General features: G+C 45.3%; 1 protein-coding gene and 1 long non-coding RNA gene across 2 annotated transcripts; one reads left to right on the top strand and one right to left on the bottom strand.

The window, feature by feature from the left end:
• Positions 1–790: 790 nt before the first annotated feature.
• Positions 791–18119, bottom strand: LOC125551604 (OBERON-like protein). Its single transcript, XM_048714870.1, has 2 exons — positions 16725–18119; positions 791–1527 (listed from the first exon to the last, which is right to left on the bottom strand). Exons 1-2 carry the CDS (start codon positions 17971–17973, stop codon positions 1085–1087), a joined length of 1692 nt encoding a protein of 563 aa, XP_048570827.1. The 5' UTR covers positions 17974–18119; the 3' UTR covers positions 791–1084.
• Positions 18120–18295: 176 nt separating this feature from the next.
• LOC125551605 lies at positions 18296–21242 on the top strand. Its single transcript, XR_007302870.1, has 3 exons — positions 18296–18863; positions 18952–19016; positions 19255–21242. It is a non-coding gene; the product is annotated as an uncharacterized LOC125551605 (long non-coding RNA).
• Positions 21243–21447: the final 205 nt, after the last annotated feature.

Raw genomic sequence — 21447 nt, 5'->3', positions numbered from 1 at the left:
CTTGGCGCAGCAGGATGGGTCGGTGGATGCCAGTTCTAGCCGACCTATTGGGTCTCGACGCTGGGGGTTGCCCAGGGGCGCGAAAGGTGGGACCTTTCCGCTCGTCCCTTTCGTTAGGGTGCAGCGAGTCTCGGGTGAGGTGGTGTCGAGGTCTTGGATGCTGGGGCGGCGGACCTGGTGGTGGTTGCACGGTGCTCTTGGCCAGAGCCCGTGCCTTGGTGCTGCCCGGTCACCATGGTCGTGTGGGCGGCATGGTTGTCGGGGTGTGGCGTTTGGTGGCGGTGAATGTTGGCTGAGGTGAAAACCTGCTCTATCTTCGGACGGACCGACGGCGGCGAAGATCATTCCCTTCTTGAAGGCGTCGTCGCGGCTCTCATTGCCCGTCATGCGGCTCCGGGGGGAACTCTGATTCTTGGATCGGGCGGTGGCGGCGCCCCGGCGTCGTACCCTTCCTGAAGGCGCCACTTTGAAGCGCATGGTTTGTCATATGTAGCTTCATCTCTTCGGAGCGGTAGTGCTAGGAGTGGTGTTGCTGCGCTCAATGCCTATGTATTTTGTCCTGGGTGTGTGCTTGTGTTGCGGTGGCGTAGCGTGTGTTTGTATTGAATGCTTGTGGTTTGATGCTTTATATATAAAACGGGGCGAAAGCCTTTTTTGGTAATATACGACAATGCAATTCAGTATAACTATGCAGCAACTAATAAAGAAACATCATGAGACACATATTTCAATTTACATGGCAGAAACTATCATCCATGAAACACGCATCACCGGCTATTTCAACATTCAGTATAACTATGCAGCAACTAATAAAGAAACATCATGAGACACATATTTCAATTTACATGGCAGAAACTATCACCCATGAAACACGCATCACCGGCTATTTCAACTGCCGCCCGTCCGACTTGCCAGACGGCATGCTGCGGACGTTCTTCAGCAGGTCCTGGATCTTGGACAGCATCATCATCTGTGATGGGTCGCCAGGGGTGGGGGCCGCGGTGGCGGCACTACTGCTCGCCTGGGGAGGCACCGTTGCCAGCGGCCTCGGGTTCTCCTGCAGCTTGATCTTCTCAAAGATGTACTACTTCTCTGCCTCGGCCTCCTCCAGGAGGCGCCTGAGGTACATGCTCGCATAGTCCTGCTCCGCCTTCTCCGACTTGGCCAGCGCAATGCTCTGGAGCTGCTCTGCCTCCTGCCGGGCCTCGTTGGCCTTCAGCTGGAACATCTCGGCCTCAGCACTCTTTAGCCGGATCATGCTCTCCAGCTCCTCCACCTGCTGCTTCTTACGCAGCTGCTCTGCCTTGAGCTCCCGTGCCTCCCGTGTCTTCTCGTCCAGCTCACGCTCGCAGGAATCCACCGCGAGGCGAGCCTTCTTGAACATCTGCATCTTCTCTTCAGCCACGGTCTCCATCTTTCTGACAGCCTCTTGGACAACCTCAGCAATTTGATTGCAGGCCTCGTGCGGAGTGATCAGGCGCCCCAATTCTTCATTTTCGGACATCTTTGGAAAATCCATCTCAAGCTCTGCCAAATAAGTAATAGTTAATACAAAAGGTCTGAATTACAGCTTAGGCAGATACAAACCGATGGAACGCAAACATAAATAAACCCACAAAGCTGATCACACCAAAAATACTGGAACAAAATCCAGTAATAAACACACTCACCTTTTGGGCTCTTAGGTACACTGCAAGACTATAATATGGAGGGCCTTTAGCCATTGATCAGTATATGATCAAAAGATTATAAAATCACAGTTACACATTAACAGAAAAACTGACACCAAACCTGTAGATAATCTGACTAACAAAACAATATGCTAGAAAAAGAACCACAGAAGATAACCAATTCAGCTGCATGACAGAGCACTCAAATATCTTCTACTTGGGAACGGTAATGAATGCACCAACTGTAGATAAAGCACGTTCATCTTAGATTCATAAACAATATTACTGTCGTAGATAACAAACGAGTAGATCTGAGTTGAATGGCAGAGGCACCATCACCCAACCAGTAGTACTTCTTGCCCCGTTATGTTAAATTGTGATCCAAATTCTAGTACCGTATTAGACTAGACGTAGTACATACGGTGTGGGCCTTTTGCGTTGGTACCGACGCATACGAGTACGACTCGTTTACTTGTCCTACAAGGACTCCTATGTTTCGCCCCTCATATATACCCCATGTAGTCGCACCTCAGACGGCCTGTCGTCTCGTGCTTGTAATACTCCTCCTCATAGTGATTGCGTCTTCGTGCGTCCGTGGTTTTCTCCCGGAAGGGTTTCCACGTAAAAATCCATGTCTCTTTGTCTCGTTTATTCTCGTTATTATCTAACAAGTGGTATACAGAGCCAAGTTACAGATACGAGATTTGAGACGAGAGATTAGGGTTCGGCTATGCGTGCCGCCGCCGTCCTACAATCTTTTCGGATCGGAGACTATTTCCTGTACGAGCTGCTGCAGCCGCAAGTCGCCGAGACGGAAATGTTTTTTGCTGCTGATCCGATTACTAATCAAGCAGTCCACCGAGGGTTCTGTTGGGGAACGTTGCAGAAAACAAAAATTTTCCTACGATTTCACCAAGATCCATCTAGGAGTTCATCTAGCAACGAGTGATTGGATTGCATCTACATACCTTTGTAGATCACGCGCGGAAGCGTTCAAAGAACGGGGATGAGGAAGGCGTACTCGACATGATCCAAATCACCGGAGATCCTGGCGCCGAACGGACGGCACCTCCGCGTTCAACACACGTACGGTCAGCGTAACGTCTCCTTCTTCTTGATCCAGCAAGGGGAAGGAGAGGTTGAGGAAGATGGCTCCAGCAGCAGCACGACGGCGTGGTGTTGATGGAGCTGCAGTACTCCGGCAGGGCTTCGCCAAGCACTATGGAGGAGGAGGATTTGTTGGAGAGGGAGAGGGAGGCACCAAAGATGTTTTATGAGAGGCCCTCCTTCCCCCACTATATATAGGTAGTCCAAGGGAGTCCAAGGGGGGGGGCGCCGGCCCTAGGAGATCCAATCTCCTAGGGGGGTGTGGCCAAGGGAGGAATCCCTCCTCCCCAAGGCACCTAGGAGGTGCCTTCCCCCTTTGGGACTCTTCCCTTCCTTGAACCCTAGGCGCATGGGCCTCTTGGGACTGGTGCCCTTGGCCCATATAGGCCAAGGCGCACCCCCTACAGCCCATGTGGCCCCCCGGGGCACGTGGCCCCACCCGGTGGACCCCCGGGACCCTTCCGGTGGTCCCGGTACAATACCGGTGACCCCGAAACTTGTCCCGATGGCCGAAATAGCACTTCCTATATATAATTCTTTACCTCCGGACCATTCCGGAACTCCTCGTGACGTCCGGGATCTCATCCGGGACTCCGAACAACATTCGGGTTACTGCATATACATATCCCTACAACCCTAGTGTCACCGAACCTTAAGTGTGTAGACCCTACGGGTTCGGGATACATGTAGACATGACCGAGACGACTCTCCGGTCAATAACCAACAGCGGGATTCTGGATACCCATGTTGGCTCCCACATTCTCCTCGATGATCTCATCGGATGAACCACGATGTCGAGGATTCAAGCAACCCCGTATACAATTCCCTTTGTCAATCGGTATGTTACTTGCCCGAGATCCGATTGTCGGTATCCCAATACCTCGTTCAATCTCGTTACCGGCAAGTCACTTTACTCGTATCGTAATGCATGATCCCGTGACCAGACACTTGGTCACTTTGAGCTCATTATGATGATACATTACCGAGTGGGCCCAGTGATACCTCTCCGTCATACGGAGTGACAAATCCCAGTCTTGATCCGTGTCAACCCAACAGACACTTTCGGAGATACCCGTAGTATACCTTTATAGTCACCCAGTTACGTTGTGACGTTTGGTACACCCAAAGCACTCCTACGGTATTCGGGAGTTACACGATCTCATGGTCTAAGGAAAAGATACTTGACATTGGAAAACTCTAGCAAACGAACTATACGATCTTATGCTATGTTTAGGATTGGGTCTTGTCCATCACATCATTCTCCTAATGATGTGATCCCGTTATCAATGACATCCAATGTCCATAGTCAGGAAACCATGACTATCTGTTGATCAACGAGCTAGTCAACTAGAGGCTTACTAGGGACATGTTGGTGTCTATTATTCACACATGTATTACGATTTCCGGATAACACAATTATAGCATGAATAAAAGACAATTATCATGAACAAGGAAATATAATAATAATGCTTTTATTATTGCCTCTAGGGCATATTTCCAACAGTCTCCCACTTGCACTAGAGTCAATAATCTAGTTACATTGTGATGAATCGAACACCCATGGAATTCTGGTGTTGATCATGTTTTGCTCTAGGGAGAGGTTTAGTCAACGGATCTGCTACATTCAGGTCCGTATGTACTTTACAAATATCTATGTCTCCATCTTGAACATTTTCACGAATGGAGTTGAAGCGACGCTTGATGTGCCTTGTCTTCTTGTGAAACCTGGGCTCCTTGGCAAGTGCAATAGCTCCAGTGTTGTCACAGAAGAGCTTGATCGGCCCCGACGCATTGGGTATGACTCCTAGGTCGGTGACGAACTCCTTCACCCAAATTGCTTCATGCACTGCCTCCGTGGCTGCCGTGTACTCCGCTTCACATGTAGATCCTGCCACGATGCTCTGCTTGCAACTGCACCAGCTTACTGCCCCACCATTCAAAATATACACGTATCCGGTTTGTGACTTTGAGTCATCCAGATCTGTGTCGAAGCTAGCGTCGACGTAACCCTTTATGACGAGCTCTTCGTCACCTACATAGACGAGAAACATTTCCTTAGTCCTTTTCAGGTACTTCAGGATATTCTTGACCGCTGTCCAGTGTTCCTTGCCGGGATTACTTTGGTACCTTCCTACCAAACTTACGGCAAGGTTTACATCAGGTCTGGTACACAGCATCGCATACACAATAGAACCTATGGCTGAGGCATAGGGGATGACACTCATCTCTTCTATATCTTCTGCCGTGGTCGGACATTGAGCTGAGCTCTATTTCACACCTTGCAACACAGGAAAGAACCCCTTCTTAGACTGATCCATATTGAACTTCTTCAATATCTTATCAAGGTATGTGCTTTGTGAAAGACCTATGAGGCGTCTTGATCTATCTCTATAGATCTTGATGCCTAATATATATGCAGCTTCTCCAAGGTCCTTCATTGAGAAACTCTTATTCAAGTAGGCCTTAATGTTGTCCAAGAGTTCTATATCATTTCCCATCAAAAGTATGTCATCTACATATAATATGAGAAATGCTACAGAGCTCCCACTCACTTTCTTGTAAACACAGGCTTCTCCATAAGTCTGCGTAAACCCAAACGCTTTGATCATCTCATCAAAGCGAATGTTCCAACTCCGAGATGCTTGCACCAGCCCATAAATCGAGCGTTGAAGCTTGCACACCTTGTCAGCATTCTTAGGATCGACAAAACCTTCCGGCTGCATCATATACAATTCTTCCTTAAGGAAACCATTAAGGAATGCCGTTTTGACGTCCATTTGCCATATCTCATAATCATAGAATGCGGCAATTGCTAACATGATTCAGACGGACTTTAGCTTCGCTACCGGTGAGAAAGTCTCATCGTAGTCAACCCCTTGAACTTGTCGATAACCCTTAGCAACAAGCCGAGCTTTGTAGATGGTCACATTACCATCCGCGTCTGTCTTCTTCTTAAAGATACATTTATTTTCTATGGCTCGCCGCTCAACGGGCAAGTCAGTCAAAGTCCAAACTTCGTTTTCATACATGGCTCCTATCTCGGATTTCATGGCTTCTAGCCATTTGTTGGAATCCGGGCCCGCCATCGCTTCTTCATAGTTCGAAGGTTCACCGTTGTCTAACAACATGATTTCCAAGACAGGGTTTCCGTACCACTCTGGTGCGGAACGTGTCCTTGTGGACCTTCGAATTTCAGTAGGAGCTTGATCAGAAGTATCTTGATCATCATCATTAACTTCCTCTCTAGTCGGTGCAGGCACCTCAGGAACATTTTCTTGAGTTGCGCCATTTTCCGGTTCAAGAGGCAATACTTCATCAAGTTCTACTTTCCTCCCACTTACTTCTTTCGAGAGAAACCCCTTCTCTAGAAAGGATCCATTCTTGGCAACAAAGATCTTGCCTTCGGATCTGAGGTAGAAGGTATACCCAATAGTTTCTTTAGGGTATCCTATGAAGATGCATTTCTCCGACTTGGGTTCGAGCTTTTCAGGTTGAAGTTTCTTGACATAAGCATCGCATCCCCAAACTTTTAGAAACGACAGCTTAGGTTTCTTCCAAAACCATAATTCATATGGTGTCGTCTCAACGGATTTCGACGGAGCCCTATTTAAAGTGAATGCGGCAGTCTCTAAAGCATACCCCCAAAAAGATAGCGGTAAATCGGCAAGAGACATCATAGATCGCACCATATCTAATAGAGTGCGATTACGACGTTCGGACACACCATTACGCTGAGGTGTTCCAGGCGGCGTGAGCTGTGAAACTATTCCACATTTTCTTAAGTGTGTGCCAAACTCATGACTCAAGTATTCTCCTCCACGATCTGATCGCAGGAACTTGATTTTCCTGTCACGTTGATTCTCAACCTCACTCTGAAATTCCTTGAACTTTTCAAAGGTCTCAGACTTGTGTTTCATTAAGTAGACATACCCATATCTACTCAAGTCATCAGTGAGGGTGAGAACATAACGATAGCCACCGCGAGCCTCAACACTCATTGGACCGCACACATCAGTATGTATGATTTCCAATAAGTTGGTTGCTCGCTCCATTGTTCCTGAGAACGGAGTCTTGGTCATTTTACCCATGAGGCATGGTTCGCACGTGTCAAATGATTCGTAATCAAGAGACTCTAAAAGTCCATCAGCATGGAGCTTCTTCATGCGTTTGACACCTATGTGACCAAGGCGGCAGTGCCACAAGTATGTGGGACTATCATTATCAATCTTACATCTTTTGGTACTCACACTATGAACATGTGTAGCATTACGCTCGAGATTCATTAAGAATAAACCATTCACCATCGGAGCATGACCATAAAACATATCTCTCATATAAATAGAACAACCATTATTCTCGGATTTAAATGAGTAGCCATCTCGAATTAAACGAGATCCTGATACAATGTTCATGCTCAAAGCTGGCACTAAATAACAATTATTAAGGTTTAAAACTAATCCCCAAGGTAAATGTAGAGGTAGCGTGCCGACGGCGATCACATTGACCTTGGAACCATTCCCGACGCGCATCGTCACCTCGTCCTTCGCCAGTCTCCGCTTATTCCGCAGCTCCTGTTTTGAGTTACAAATGTGAGCAACTGCACCGGTATCAAATACCCAGGAGCTACTACGAGTACTAGTAAGGTACACATCAATTACATGTATATCACATATACCTTTCGTTTTGCCGGCCTTCTTGTCCGCTAAGTATTTGGGGCAGTTCCGCTTCCAGTGACCACTTTCCTTGCAATAAAAGCACTCAGTCTCAGGCTTGGGTCCATTCTTTGGCTTCTTCCCGGCAGCTTGCTTGCCGGGCGCGGAAACTCCCTTGCCGTCCTTCTTGAAGGTTTTCTTAACCTTGCCTTTCTTGAACTTAGTGGTTTTATTCACCATCAACACTTGATGTTCCTTTTTTGACTTCTACCTCTGCTGATTTCAGCATTGCAAATACTTCAGGAATGGTCTTTTCCATCCCCTGCATATTGAAGTTCATCACAAACCTCTTGTAGCTCGGTGGAAGCGACTGAAGGATTCTGTCAATGACCGCGTCATCCGGGAGATTAACTCCCAGCTGAGTCAAGCGGTTATGCAACCCAGACATAGTGAGTATGTGCTCATTGACAGAACTGTTTTCCACCATCTTACAGCTGAAGAACTTGTCGGAGACTTGATATCTCTCGACCTGGGCATGAGCTTGGAAAACCATTTTCAGCTCTTCGAACATCTCATATGCTCCGTGTCTCTCAAAATGTTTTTGGAGCCCCGGCTCTAAGCTGTAAAGCATGCCGCACTGAACGAGGGAGTAGTCATCGGTACGTGCCTGCCAAGCGTTCAGAACGTCTTGTTCTGCAGGGAGAACAGGTGTGTCACCTAGCAGTGCTTGTAGGACATAATCTTTCTTGGCAGCTATGAGGATGATCCTCAGGTTCCGGACCCAGTCCGTGTAGTTGCTGCCATCGTCTTTCAGCTTGGTTTTCTCTAGGAACGCGTTGAAGTTGAGGACTACGTTGGCCATTTGATCTACAAGACATATTGTAAAATTTTAGACTAAGCTCATGATAATTAAGTTCATCTAATCAAATTATTCAATGAACTCCCACTTAGATAAACATCCCTCCTGTAATCTAAGTATAACATGATCCGAGTTAACTAGGTTGTGTCCGATCATCACGTGAGACGGACTAGCCAACGTCGGTGAACATCTTCATGTTGATCGTATCTTCTATACGACTCATGCTCGACCTTTCGGTCTTCTGTGTTCTGAGGCCATGTCTGTACATGCTAGGCTTGTCAAGTCAACCTAAGTGTTTGCATGTGTAAATCTGTCTTACACCCGTTGTATGTGAATGTTAGAATCTAACACCCCATCATCACGTGGTGCTTCGAAACAACAAACTGTCGCAACGGTGCACAGTTAGGGGGAACACTTTCTTGAAATTATTATGAGGGATCATCTTATTCACTACCGTCGTTCTAAGTAAACAAGATGCAGAAACATGATAAACATCACATGCAATCAAACAATAATAGTGACATGATATGGCCAATATCACATAGCTCCTTTGATCTCCATCGTGGGGCTCCATGATCATCTTGTCACCGGCATGACACCATGATCTACATCATCATGATCTCCATCATCGTGTCTCCATGAAGTTGCTCGCCAACTATTACTTCTACTACTACGGCTAATGCGTTTAGCAATAAAGTAAAGTAATTACATGGCGTTTCTCAATGACACGTAGGTCATACAAAAAATAAAGACAACTCCTATGGCTCCTGTCGGTTGTCATACTCATCGACATGCAAGTCGTGATTCCTATTACAATAGCATGAACATCTCATACATCACATATAGATCATTCATCATTCATCACAACTTTGGCCATAACATATCACAAAGCACTTGCCGCAAAAACAAGTTAGACGTCCTCTAATTGTTGTTGCAAGTTTTACGTGGCTGAAGTAGGGTTCTAGCAAGAACGTTTTCTTACCTACGTGAAAGACACAACGTGATTTGTCAACTTCTATTTACCCTTCATAAGGTCCCTTTTCATCGAATCTGCTCCAACTAAAGTGGGAGAGACAGACACCCGCCAGCCACCTTATGCAACTTGTGCATGTTAGTCGGTGGAACCGGTCTCACGTAAGCGTACGTGTAAGGTTGGTCCGGGCCGCTTCATCCCACAATACCGTTGAAGCAAGATAAGACTAGTAGCGGCAAGAAAGTTGACAACATCAACGCCCACAACAAATTGTGTTCTACTCGTGCAAGAGAACTACGCATAGACCTAGCTCATGATGCCACTGTTGGGGAACGTTGCAGAAAACAAAAATTTTCCTACGGTTTCACCAAGATCCATCTAGGAGTTCATCTAGCAATGAGTGATTGGATTGCATCTACATACCTTTGTAGATCATGCGCGGAAGCGTTCAAAGAACGGGGATGAGGAAGGCGTACTCGACGTGATCCAAATCACCGGAGATCCTAGCGCCGAACGGACAGCACCTCCGCGTTCAACACACGTACGTTCAGCGTAACGTCTCCTTCTTCTTGATCCAGCAAGGGGAAGGAGAGGTTGAGGAAGATGGCTCCAGCAGCAGCACGATGGTGTGGTGTTGATGGAGCTGCAGTACTCCGGCAGGGCTTCGCCAAGCACTATGGAGGAGGAGGATGTGTTGGAGAGGGAGAGGGAGGCACCAAAGATGTGTTATGAGAGGCCCTCCTTGCCCCACTATATATAGGGAGTCCAAGGGGGGGCGCCGGCCCTAGGAGATCCAATCTCCTAGGGGGGTGTGGCCAAGGGAGGAATCCCTCCTCCCCAAGGCACCTAGGAGGTGCCTTCCCCCTTTGGGACTCTTCCCTTCCTTGAACCCTAGGCGCATGGGCCTCTTGGGACTGGTGCCCTTGGCCCATATAGGCCAAGGCGCACCCCCTACAGCCCATGTGGCCCCCCGGGGCAGGTGGCCCCACCCGGTGGACCCCCGGGACCCTTCCGGTGGTCCCGGTACAATACCGGTGACCCCGAAACTTGTCCTGATGGCTGAAATAGCACTTCCTATATATAATTCTTTACCTCCGGACCATTCCGGAACTCCTCGTGACGTCCGGGATCTCATCCGGGACTCCGAACAACATTCGGGTTACTGCATATACATATCCCTACAACCCTAGCGTCACCGAACCTTAAGTGTGTAGACCCTACGGGTTCGGGAGACATGTAGACATGACCGAGACGACTCTCCGGTCAATAACCAACAGCGGGATCTGGATACCCATGTTGGCTCCCACATGCTCCTCGATGATCTCATCGGATGAACCACGATGTTGAGGATTCAAGCAACCCCATATACAATTCCCTTTGTCAATCGGTATGTTACTTGCCCGAGATTCGATCGTCGGTATCCCAATACCTCATTCAATCTCGTTACCGGCAAGTCACTTTACTCGTACCGTAATGCATGATCCCGTGACCAGACACTTGGTCACTTTTCCTCATTATGATGATGCATTACCGAGTGGGCCCAGTGATACCTCTCCGTCACACGGAGTGACAAATCCCAGTCTTGATCCGTGTCAACCCAACAGACACTTTCGGAGATACCCGTAGTATACCTTTCTAGTCACCCAGTTACGTTGTGACGTTTGGTACACCCAAAGCACTCCTACGGTATCCGGGAGTTACACGATCTCATGGTCTAAGGAAAAGATACTTGACATTGGAAAACTCTAGCAAACGAACTATACGATCTTGTGCTATGTTTAGGATTGGGTCTTTTCCATCACATCATTCTCCTAATGATGTGATCTCGTTATCAATGACATGCAATGTCCATAGTCAGGAAACCATGACTATCTGTTGATCAACGAGCTAGTTACCTAGAGGCTTACTAGGGACATGTTGGTGTCTATTATTCACACATGTATTACGATTTCCGGATAACACAATTATAGCATGAATAAAGACAATTATCATGAATAAGGAAATATAATAATAATGCTTTTATTATTGCCTCTAGGGCATATTTCCAACAGGTTCCGCTACCGGCCGCTATAAAAAACCAAGTCGCCGAGAGTTTCCGCTGCGGTCCAATCCGTTCCTGCAGCTGTTTTAGATTGGCGTGTGGCTACAGCCATTCGCCGAGTTGCTGCCGCTAGCCGCTTCAAGTCCCGAGGGAATCAACTAGTATAGTACCATGGAGATATCCATCCACTCACGTGAAGGCTAGTACTATTGAGTACTAGTTGATCAGATTTATTTTCTTATCTGATTGTTACATCCACACGAAGAGCTACCAGGTGCTATCTTTTTTGTTCTTTGCTCCGCAAATTAATTCTATCAAGGATTTTTCTACCGGCTTGTACTACTTGGTGTACACAGATTTATCTGCTCGTGGCTTCCATGAAGTACGATCTTCCACCACTGGACCGTGACACAAGGTTTACCCTATGGCAAGTTAAGATGCAGGCGTTGTTGGCACAGACCGACTATGATGAAGCACTGGATAATTTTGGGAAGAACCGAATTGAGGACTGGACTGATGAGGAGAAAAGAATTGATCGTAAGGCTTTGTCAAAAATTCAACTCCATTTGCATAATAATATTTTGCAGGAAGTTTTGAGTGAGAAAACTGCCGCAGCTCTATGGTTAAAGCTGGAAGGGATTTGCATGACTAAAGATCTCACCAGCAAGATGCATCTGAAGCAAAAATTATTCCTGCACAGGTTACCCAAGGGAGGTAATGTTTTGAATCATATTTCAGAATTTAAAGAGATCATATCTGATCTAGCTGCAATGGAGGTTAAGTATGAAGAGGAAGATACTGCTTTAATGTTACTTTGTTCACTGCCAAGTTCTTATACCAATTTTAGAGACACCATATTATACAGTCGTGATACTCTCATACTTAATGAAGTTTATGAAGCTTTGAACTCTAAGGAGAAGATGAAATTAATGGTGCCTCATGATGGTTTGAGTTCATCCCAAGCCGAGGGATTATCTGTTCGTGGCGGGACAAAGGAGAAGAACTCACATAATGGAAACAGAGGCAAAAGTAAGAACGGCTATAGGGGCCGGTCGCAATCCAGAGACAAGAAGTATTGCAGGTATTGCAAGAGAGACGGGCATGACATCTCAGAGTGTTTCAAGTTGCAGAACAAAGAAAAGAGGAAAGGTAACAAACATAGTGAAAATTCTGCAAACGTTGCTCGTGATGGTAGTTCCGATGATGCTCTTGTCGTTATTGCTGGATGTGCCGAGACCAATGATGAGTGGGTACTTGATACTGCATGTACTTTTCATATGTGTCCACATAGAGATTGGTTTAATACTTTTGATTCCACTACTTCTGCTGGTTCCGTTTTGGGTTTTGATAATTCACCATGCAAGATTGAAGGCATAGGTTCTATTCAAATCAAGATGTTTGATGCCATAATCAGAACTTTGACAGATGTTCGGTATATTCCGAAGATGAAGAGAAATCTTATTTCTATGAGTGCCCTTGATGCAAAGGGGTACAAATATTCAGGTGGAGATAGTGTTTTGAAAGTCACCAAAGGTTCCCTTATTGTGATGAAAGGTGATTTAAGTTCGACCAATGGTCTTTATTACCTTCGAGGTTCTACAGTTTCAGGTAACGCTACTCCAGTTGTTTCAAAGAATTCTGATTGTGATGCTGCTAACCTTTGGCATATGCATCTTGGACATACGAGTGAACTTGGTTTAGCAGAGTTAAATAAGAGAGGTCTTCTTATTGGATATGAACCTGGTAAATTGAAATTTTGTGAGCATTGTATCTTCGGCAAACACAAGAGGGTGAAGTTCAACACTTCGACTCATACAACTGAAGGTTTCTTGATTATGTGCATTCTGATTTATGGGGACCATCTCGCAAGAAGTCACTAGGTGGTGCAAGTTACATGCTGACTATTATTGACGATTATTCGAGAAAAGTTTGGCCTTATTTCTTGAAGCATAAATATGAAGCATTCTCATCTTTTAAGGAGTGGAAGATTATGATTGAGAGACAAACTGAAAAGAAGATAAAGATACTTCGCACTGATAATGGTATGGAATTCTGTTCTAAGCAATTTAAGAATTATTGCAAATCTGAAGGCATTGTCAGACATTACACCATTCCTTATACTCCTCAACAAAATGGTGTTGCTGAGCGTATGAACAGGACCATTATTTCCAGAGCCCGTTGCATGTTGTCCAATGCAGGTTTGCATAGGCGTTTTTGGGCTGAGGCCGCTTCCACTGCTTTTTATCTCATTAACCGTTCACCATCTATTGCTCTTAATAAGGAAACTCCAATTGAGGTATGGTCTGGTTCACCTGCTGATTATTCACAGTTGGGAGTTTTTGGTTGCACTACTTATGCTCATGTTGATAATGGAAAGTTGGAGCCTAGGGCTATTAAGTGCATCTTTCTTGGTTATAAGTCTGGTGTTAAAGGTTTTAAATTATGGAATCCTAAAACCCAGAAGGTTGTTATTAGCAGAAATGTTATCTTTAATGAATCTGCTATGTTACATGATGTTTCATCTACTAATGTTCCTGTTGAGAGTGAACAGCAGCCTCCTATTCAGCAGCCTACTGTTCAGGTGGAGCATGTTATTGACTCAGGTGATACATCTAGTAATGAAATTGTTGATGCACATGATGAACCCGTCGTTAATGATGATAATGTCACTCCCACTCCAAATCAGCCTATTGTTCCACCCAGTTGGAATCTTGCTCGTGACAGAGTTAGGCGGGGTACTAACAAACCTGTCAGGTTAATTGAAGAGTGCAATATTGTTTCTTTTGCTTTATCTGTTGCAGAAGAAATTGAAGGTAACGCCGAACCTTCTTCATATTCCGAGGCTATTATTTCTAGTGATAGTAATAAGTGGATGACCGATATGCATGATGAGATGGAATCACTTGAAAAGAATGGCACTTGGGATTGAGTAAAATTGCCTAGAGAGAAAAAACCTATTCGTTGCAAGTGGGTTTTCAAGAGGAAAGAAGGTGTTTCTCCTAATGATGAGACAAGATATAAAGCAAGGTTAGTTGCTAAAGGTTACAGTCAGATTCCAGGTATTGACTATAATGAAGTCTTTTCTCCTGTTGTGAAGCATAGCTCTATTCGCACTTTACTCAGTATTGTTGCCATGCATGATCTTGAGCTTGAACAATTGGATGTTAAAACTGCATTCTTACATGGAGAATTAGAAGAGGATATTTATATGGAACAACCTGAAGGTTTTGTTATTTCTGGAAAAGAAAAGCTTGTCTGCAAGTTAAGAAAATCTGTTTATGGATTGAAGCAATCCCCTAGACAGTGGTACAAGAGATTTGACACCTTTATGCTCTCTCAAGGTTTCAAAAGGTCTAATTATGATAGTTGTGTTTATTTGAAAACTGTCAAAGGTTCAACTATTTATTTGCTCCTTTATGTTGATGATATGCTAATTGCTGCAAAGAGTATGTCAGATATTGATGAACTAAAGAAGCAATTGAGTAATGAATTTGAGATGAAGGATTTGGGTGCAGCAAAGAAAATACTTGGCATGGAAATATCCAGAGATAGACCATCTAGAAAAGTATATCTAAGTCAGAAAGGATATATTGATAAAGTTCTTCGTCGTTTTAATATGCATAATGCGAAGCCAGTAAGTACTCCGTTAGCTGCACACTTCAAATTATCATCAGCTTTATGTCCTAAGTCAGATGCAGATATTGAGTACATGTCTAGAGTTCCCTATTCGAGTGCAGTTGGTTCACTCATGTATGCCATGGTTTGTTCTCGTCCTGATTTATCATATGCATTGAGTGTTGTCAGTAGATACATGCCTAATCCTGGAAAAGAGCATTGGAGAGCAGTTCAGTGGATTTTCAGATACCTGCGAGGTATTTCTAATGCCTATTTACAGTTTGGGAAAACTAGAGATGGACTTGTTGGTTTTGTTGATTCTGATTTTGCTGGTGATTTGGATAAGAGAAGATCACTCACAGGCTATGTTTTCACCATTGGTGGTTGTGCTGTGAGTTGGAGAGCAACTTTGCAGTCTATTGTGGCTTGTTCCACTACTGATGCCGAGTATATGGCTATTTCTGAGGCATGCAAAGAAGCTATCTGGTTGAGAGGTTTGTACACTGAGCTTTGTGGAGACTCATCTTGCCCTACCGTATTTAGTGACAGTCAAAGTGCTATATATCTTACAAAGAATCCAATGTATCATGAGAGAACAAAGCACATTGATGTCAGATATCACTATATTCGAGATGTTGTTGCTGAAGGTGATTTGAAGGTATGCAAGATAAGTACTCATGATAATCGTGCTGATATGATGGCAAAGCCAGTTCCGACCAATAAGTTTGAGCTTTGCTCAGGCTTAGTTGGTATTTCTCACTAGTCCTATGAACTTTGACGCACAAGGTGTTTAAGCTGATTTGGATGAAGTTATTCACTTTCTTCGACTACTGAAGGGAATTTGGCTCAAGGTGGAGATTGTTAAATTGTGATCCAAATTCTAGTACCGTATTGGACTAGACGTAGTACATACGGTGTGGGCCTTTTGCGTTGGTACCGACGCATACGAGTACAACTCGTTTACTTGTCCTACAAGGACTCCTATGTGTTGCCCCTCATATATACCCCATGTAGTCGCACCTCAGACGGTCTGTCGTCTCGTGCTTGTAATACTCCTCCTCATAGTGATTGCGTCTTCGTGCGTCCGTGGTTTTCTCCCGCAAGGGTTTCCACGTAAAAATCCGTGTCTCTTTGTCTCGTTTATTCTCGTTATTATCTAACACGTTAAATAACAGGGAAAAAGTACTAGGTGCATTAGAATACACTTAATACTGCTGATATGCCTGGAGAGTTCATGATGGTGGGATACCTCAGCTTTCACTATTTCGATAGTTATAAGAAAATGGTTTTACTACTCCCTCCGTAAACTAATATAAGAGCGTTTAGATCACTATTTTAGTGATCTAAACGCCCTTATATTAATTTACAGAGGGATTACAATTTTGCGGAGGACGGTACTATTGTTTTAGTGCAGAAGCATTCTGGAATTGTTCAGAGAATGCCTATTGATCTACTGAATTCGTCTAACTGTTTTAGAATGCATACTGATCTACCGAATTCGTATAACTGTCATTTATGGTATTGTCAGAGAATGCCTGTAGGCTTGCAGTGTACAGAGTTACAGCAGAAGATCCCAAGCCCAACTAGAAATGCTAAAAAAAGAGTTATGTTTTATATGAGAAAAAATATGAATTCAGAAAATATATTCAAACAATAGTTTTAACTATCCAGCTAGAAAGCAAGAAGTATAGCATAGTCAAAGATGAAACCAAATAGCAAGAGAAGCATGACTTAACTCAGCATGATAAAATGAGCGAACAAAACTGGAACACGTAAAAGCATGGTTTAGTTAACGAAGTGCATTTACCTTGGAGTGCCTGCAGCAGCGCTCTAGGACTCATGGATTGAGCAGTACCACTTCTTAGTCTTTCAATCAGATCATCACATCTCCTGAACAAGTTCCTCCCTTTTGAGTCCTCACTTAGACGGAAAATCTTACAAACATACTCAAGTTCTCGTAACAACGCATCCCTGTCCCAGCCAGGAGCACATTGTTGGAATACATCCCTAACCCATCCCAACAGCTCAGATGTCCTTTGGCAAGCTTGGCACCGAAAAAGCATCTCTGGATGGGCAATTCCGTTATTAATTTTCTGTCCGGACCCTATCTGCTCATCACGGATTGCACAATCAGTGTGAGTCCAGTGAGAGAAGACATCACACCCAATCCAGCGGCATGTATTGACTTCAAAATCAAACTTATTGCAGATCACACACATGCAGAGGTTGCAAAAGCCATTCCTGTTGCTACATATATTGCACCTACACTCTTCGGCAGGGAGAGCACTCTTACAGGTGATGTTCTGGCACCTCTTGTACAAGTAAACCTCAGCAAGATGACTCACGGGTAGGTTAACACTTGGATGCAAAAATTCCTGGATTCCAGTCTTGATGGCAACAAGAATCTCCAGCTGAACATGGTGTGTCATCAAAAGTGTAGTTGGTGTAAAATCCACCCTATTCTGGACAAGCTTCTGCAGGTACAAGAACTCCTCAACATGATGAGAACCCCCAGTTCCTTCAAGAATTGACCGAAGTTCACTCTTGATTTCATCCAACGCCTCATCTGGCATAACCTTCATTTTCTCAGCAACTAGATCAACCCTTTCCCGAGCAACCTCCCGGAGAGTCACTCTACCGGTACTTGGGATCCTACGAATGACTTGCCATTCAGCAACACCTTTGGTGGCTAGCTCCTTATCTTTGTCCACTATTCTAATAGTGGTCGCAGCACCACCACCACTGCTTTTGTTTGGTTCTATAGGCCAGGTCTCCCTTGAACTGGCACTCTCAGTGGCAGAGTCATGACCCGGGTCAGAATTTGACGCACGCTCCTGCATATCTAGCGAACCAACTTGGTCTGACGAGGCCAGAGAGAGGGAGGTCTGCAGGTTTGGGGTGCCCCCGTTGTGCCATGGGGGGGGGCATCCCCTGTGGAAGCTGTGGATGGAAATTTGCGCCTGATGAGGTTCCCATCCAAAATCAAAACCGAGCAAAGCATGTAGGTAATAATAACTGACATCAATCACCAGGTTAACACTTGGCACTTTAAGCATCACTTTGTATACCAATATATTACAAGAACCTATCTTGTGTTATGAAGCAAATCATTAAAGAGTTTGCACATTTATTTCCAGAATTGCACCCATGATCTTACTCATCGAATAACATTTCCACAGAGCAGCCACAAAATTTATCCCTTAAATTCCCAGGTCAAAAACAAGTGGGACAATTATCTTCATTTATTTCTAGTACTCCAGTAATCTTAGTCACCAAACAACATATCTCTACTACTATTAAACAAGCAAACATATTCATCACTAAGTGCACCCAGCCTAACATACACAAAGCAACACAGACTAATTACAACCTTACGATGAGGGTCACTTAATTTGATCTAACCGTTAAAACTATACTAACGTTCCGCGAAAACTGCGTTTAGCAATTTACCCGGGCGGACGAAAACTCTCCCAACGAAACGTCCTGCGCCCCGCGTTACCCCAATCCAAATCCAAGGAAGAAAAACGCAACCCATCGCACACGAACCATCGTTAGCGGTGGAAGTTAGGGTTAGGGCGCCGCCGCGCTCCCCTATCCCTTTGGCCATAATCCGTCCTGCTGCCCCTCTCACTGCTGCTCCACCGCCGCCCCATGCTCCACCCGATCCGCCGCCACAGCGCGACCGTAGCCCGGTCTTGCCTTGCCGTCCACCCGCATATCTCCTCCCTCGGGTTCTGGCAAGCTGCATCCACAACCACGGTGAACTGCCATGGGTGCGGCCAATCCGAGCTCGGTTCAGGGCTTCAGGCAGGCCAACCAAGTCTCGACGGTGGAGCGGGCCAGCCCAGTGGCGTCGGACGCTGCCAGTCTCGGCCGTTGCGTGATTGTGCGTATGACGCTCGGCATGTCCCTATAAGTGCCAGCTACTGGTGGTCCCCGCCCCCACGTAATTAACCCAACAACTAATTTTTTTGTTCAGACTGACCTGCTCTTTAATTCTTGCTGATATGTGGTTTCGAGACCCACCCAATCAGGGTTCGCGCTCATGGAGGAGAGCCTGTTCTTCCTGGAGGCCTGGTGAACACATGGGATATGACATGTATGATTCCAGTTGTGCAAAGTCTGCTTGCACTGCTATCCATACTGCCCCTAGCAATATAATTTATCTGCTGCCTCAACAGCTCACAGTGCTGCCTCCTTTGGATGAATCTGAAATTCTATTAGAAACATGACGAACCACTTAGATAGATCATCGATCTGTACAAAACTGATAGATGTCTGTTTTTGTATATCTTATGCGGCCTGATTGAATTTTCTTATCCCACATTTTATTTCAGATGCTGCAACCTTGAGTGATCCATCCACTCGATTCTTGAAACCGTTTGCGTTTTGTGAAGTCTGGCACACAAGGTGCCCTCATGGGTGCAATCAAGTAGATCCCATCAGCATTTTGATCTCTCCAAATTGTTGCACATGTAGGGTTGCAACACAAGTAACTACATGTGAATTGGAACTATAAGATATGTGTATTCCAATTTGAAATTCTATTACGAGTGCATTGCATGTGCATACTAGCTGCGGGTCGAAGTCATGAGGCACGTGCATACTAGCTGCACGTCCACTGCTCCAATGCGCCTTGCACACTCAACCGGTATCGTTTCTGGGGTCGTCGCCCTGACATATCAATGCATATATGTGCGTTGCACATGCACGCTTACTAGTCTAGACAGAGCAGACACGTAACTTATCCGCTAAGCTCCCCAATTCAGAAACAAGCGGTACGACTATCTGCTTATATTTCCAAAACTGCTCAAGTTATCTTAAGTTACTAAGAAACAAAAACCTAGCCAAATCTGCACGTGAAAATGACCGTCATCAGCCACTTGCTTAAGACTTTCATTTCAAGCATCAGTTCACATACCAAAAGAACAGCAAAACCTATCGTATGTCACCAAGCAAATTATCAGTGCTCAAAAACAAGTAGAACAATTTTCTTCTTTTATTTCCAAAATCAACCCAGTAATCCTGATGATCAAAAAACACCTTAATCACCAAACAACATCTTCCCAACTTAAATGGTTTTGGAACAGGTGCTGGCTGGAGGGGACAAGAGGCGGAGTGGTGTCTCATCTTCAGCATTGCCGGCAGTGGGTCTCGGCGGCGTGGTGCACTAGGGTATCGGTGCTGGAAGTGTGTTGATAGGAACACGCAGGAGGGCAGCGCGGTGCGGCGTCGTGGTGGAGTCGACAGCAGAAGGGCGTGGCAAGGTCTATGCATGGATTACTCCTAAAGATGAGACGGCAGAAGATGGCGGGGGCAGATTGCTGAGCGTGCACATGCGGTGTGCACTCAGGATTTGCTAGACCGGTTGGTGATCCTGGCTAGCCGGCGGGCGGCTTGGTGAGGCCACCGGGATACTCGGTATGGCACGGGGTCAGGACACATCATCAAGCTCGTAGGTAGGGCGACTCTGTGCGCCAGGATGGTGGCTTTGGGTTGACTAGTGTATGTACTTTGTAAGGCTATGTTGAATAATATAATAAAGATGGTTGTGTGCATCGTTTGATGCACAGACCATGGGTTATCCTCCTTTTCAAAAAAAAATCCCCAACTTAAGAAAGAAACAAGGGGTACAACTTTCTGTATACATATTCCAGAATTTCTACAGTGATCTTAATACACAAACGCCATCTCTACACAGAGCATCCACATATATTCTCGTCCAAGCTCCCAAAATCAATCAGCGCGAATTTCTTTATACTCCCTCCATTTTTATATACAAGGCCACAAACTCATATTACAAGATGAATTTCTGAGTATATTTCCAAAATTGCTCTAGTAATCTTAAGGTTTGAATAACCAAAACGTCTATGCACATATCAGTATCACAATTTTCTCCCCTAATGTCCTCAATTCAAGTTTCAAACCCAAACTTTAGCAACAAATTCCCGTATTTCATCTGCCGAAACCTCTGTTCGACTAACAAATCGTCTCCTCCACGCAAATGAGACAAAATCGACAAAATAAAAGGAGGGGGAAGGAGCAACCCAGATGCCTAGACGCCGGAACCCATCCTCCACACCCAGACCCGCCACCAAACCATCCCGGGGTAAATTCCACTCCCACCGGACGGGAAGCACGAGCCAAACTAGATCCCAGAAACCTCAGCGCTCCACGGGGCAAACCTGGGTTCAGAGAGCTCACCTTGGCGCGACGGAGTGATCTACACGGAGGGGGAGACGGCCCGAGTAACGAATCTCTGGTGCCGGGTAAGGCTCCGGCTCTGCCGACGACGTTGACGAGGAGGAGCTCGGGAAGCAAAAGAAGAAAGATTTTCCCTATTCCGTTTTCAGTAGGAAAAAAGGACGAAATGGTGGGAGTCCAACCAAAAGGAAAGAAGTCCAGATAACCCCATGAGTTTTCACAAATTGGTCACATTACCCCCTGAATTTTAAAACCAGGTATTTAACCCCCTCGAGTTTCCAGAACCAGATAAATTACCCCCTAACGACTTTGTAGAGTGGTTTTAA

This window comes from Triticum urartu, chromosome 4 (genome assembly GCF_003073215.2).
Source record: "Triticum urartu cultivar G1812 chromosome 4, Tu2.1, whole genome shotgun sequence".
Taxonomy (NCBI): domain Eukaryota; kingdom Viridiplantae; phylum Streptophyta; class Magnoliopsida; order Poales; family Poaceae; genus Triticum; species Triticum urartu.
This window is presented reverse-complemented; position numbering and strand designations above follow the sequence as displayed.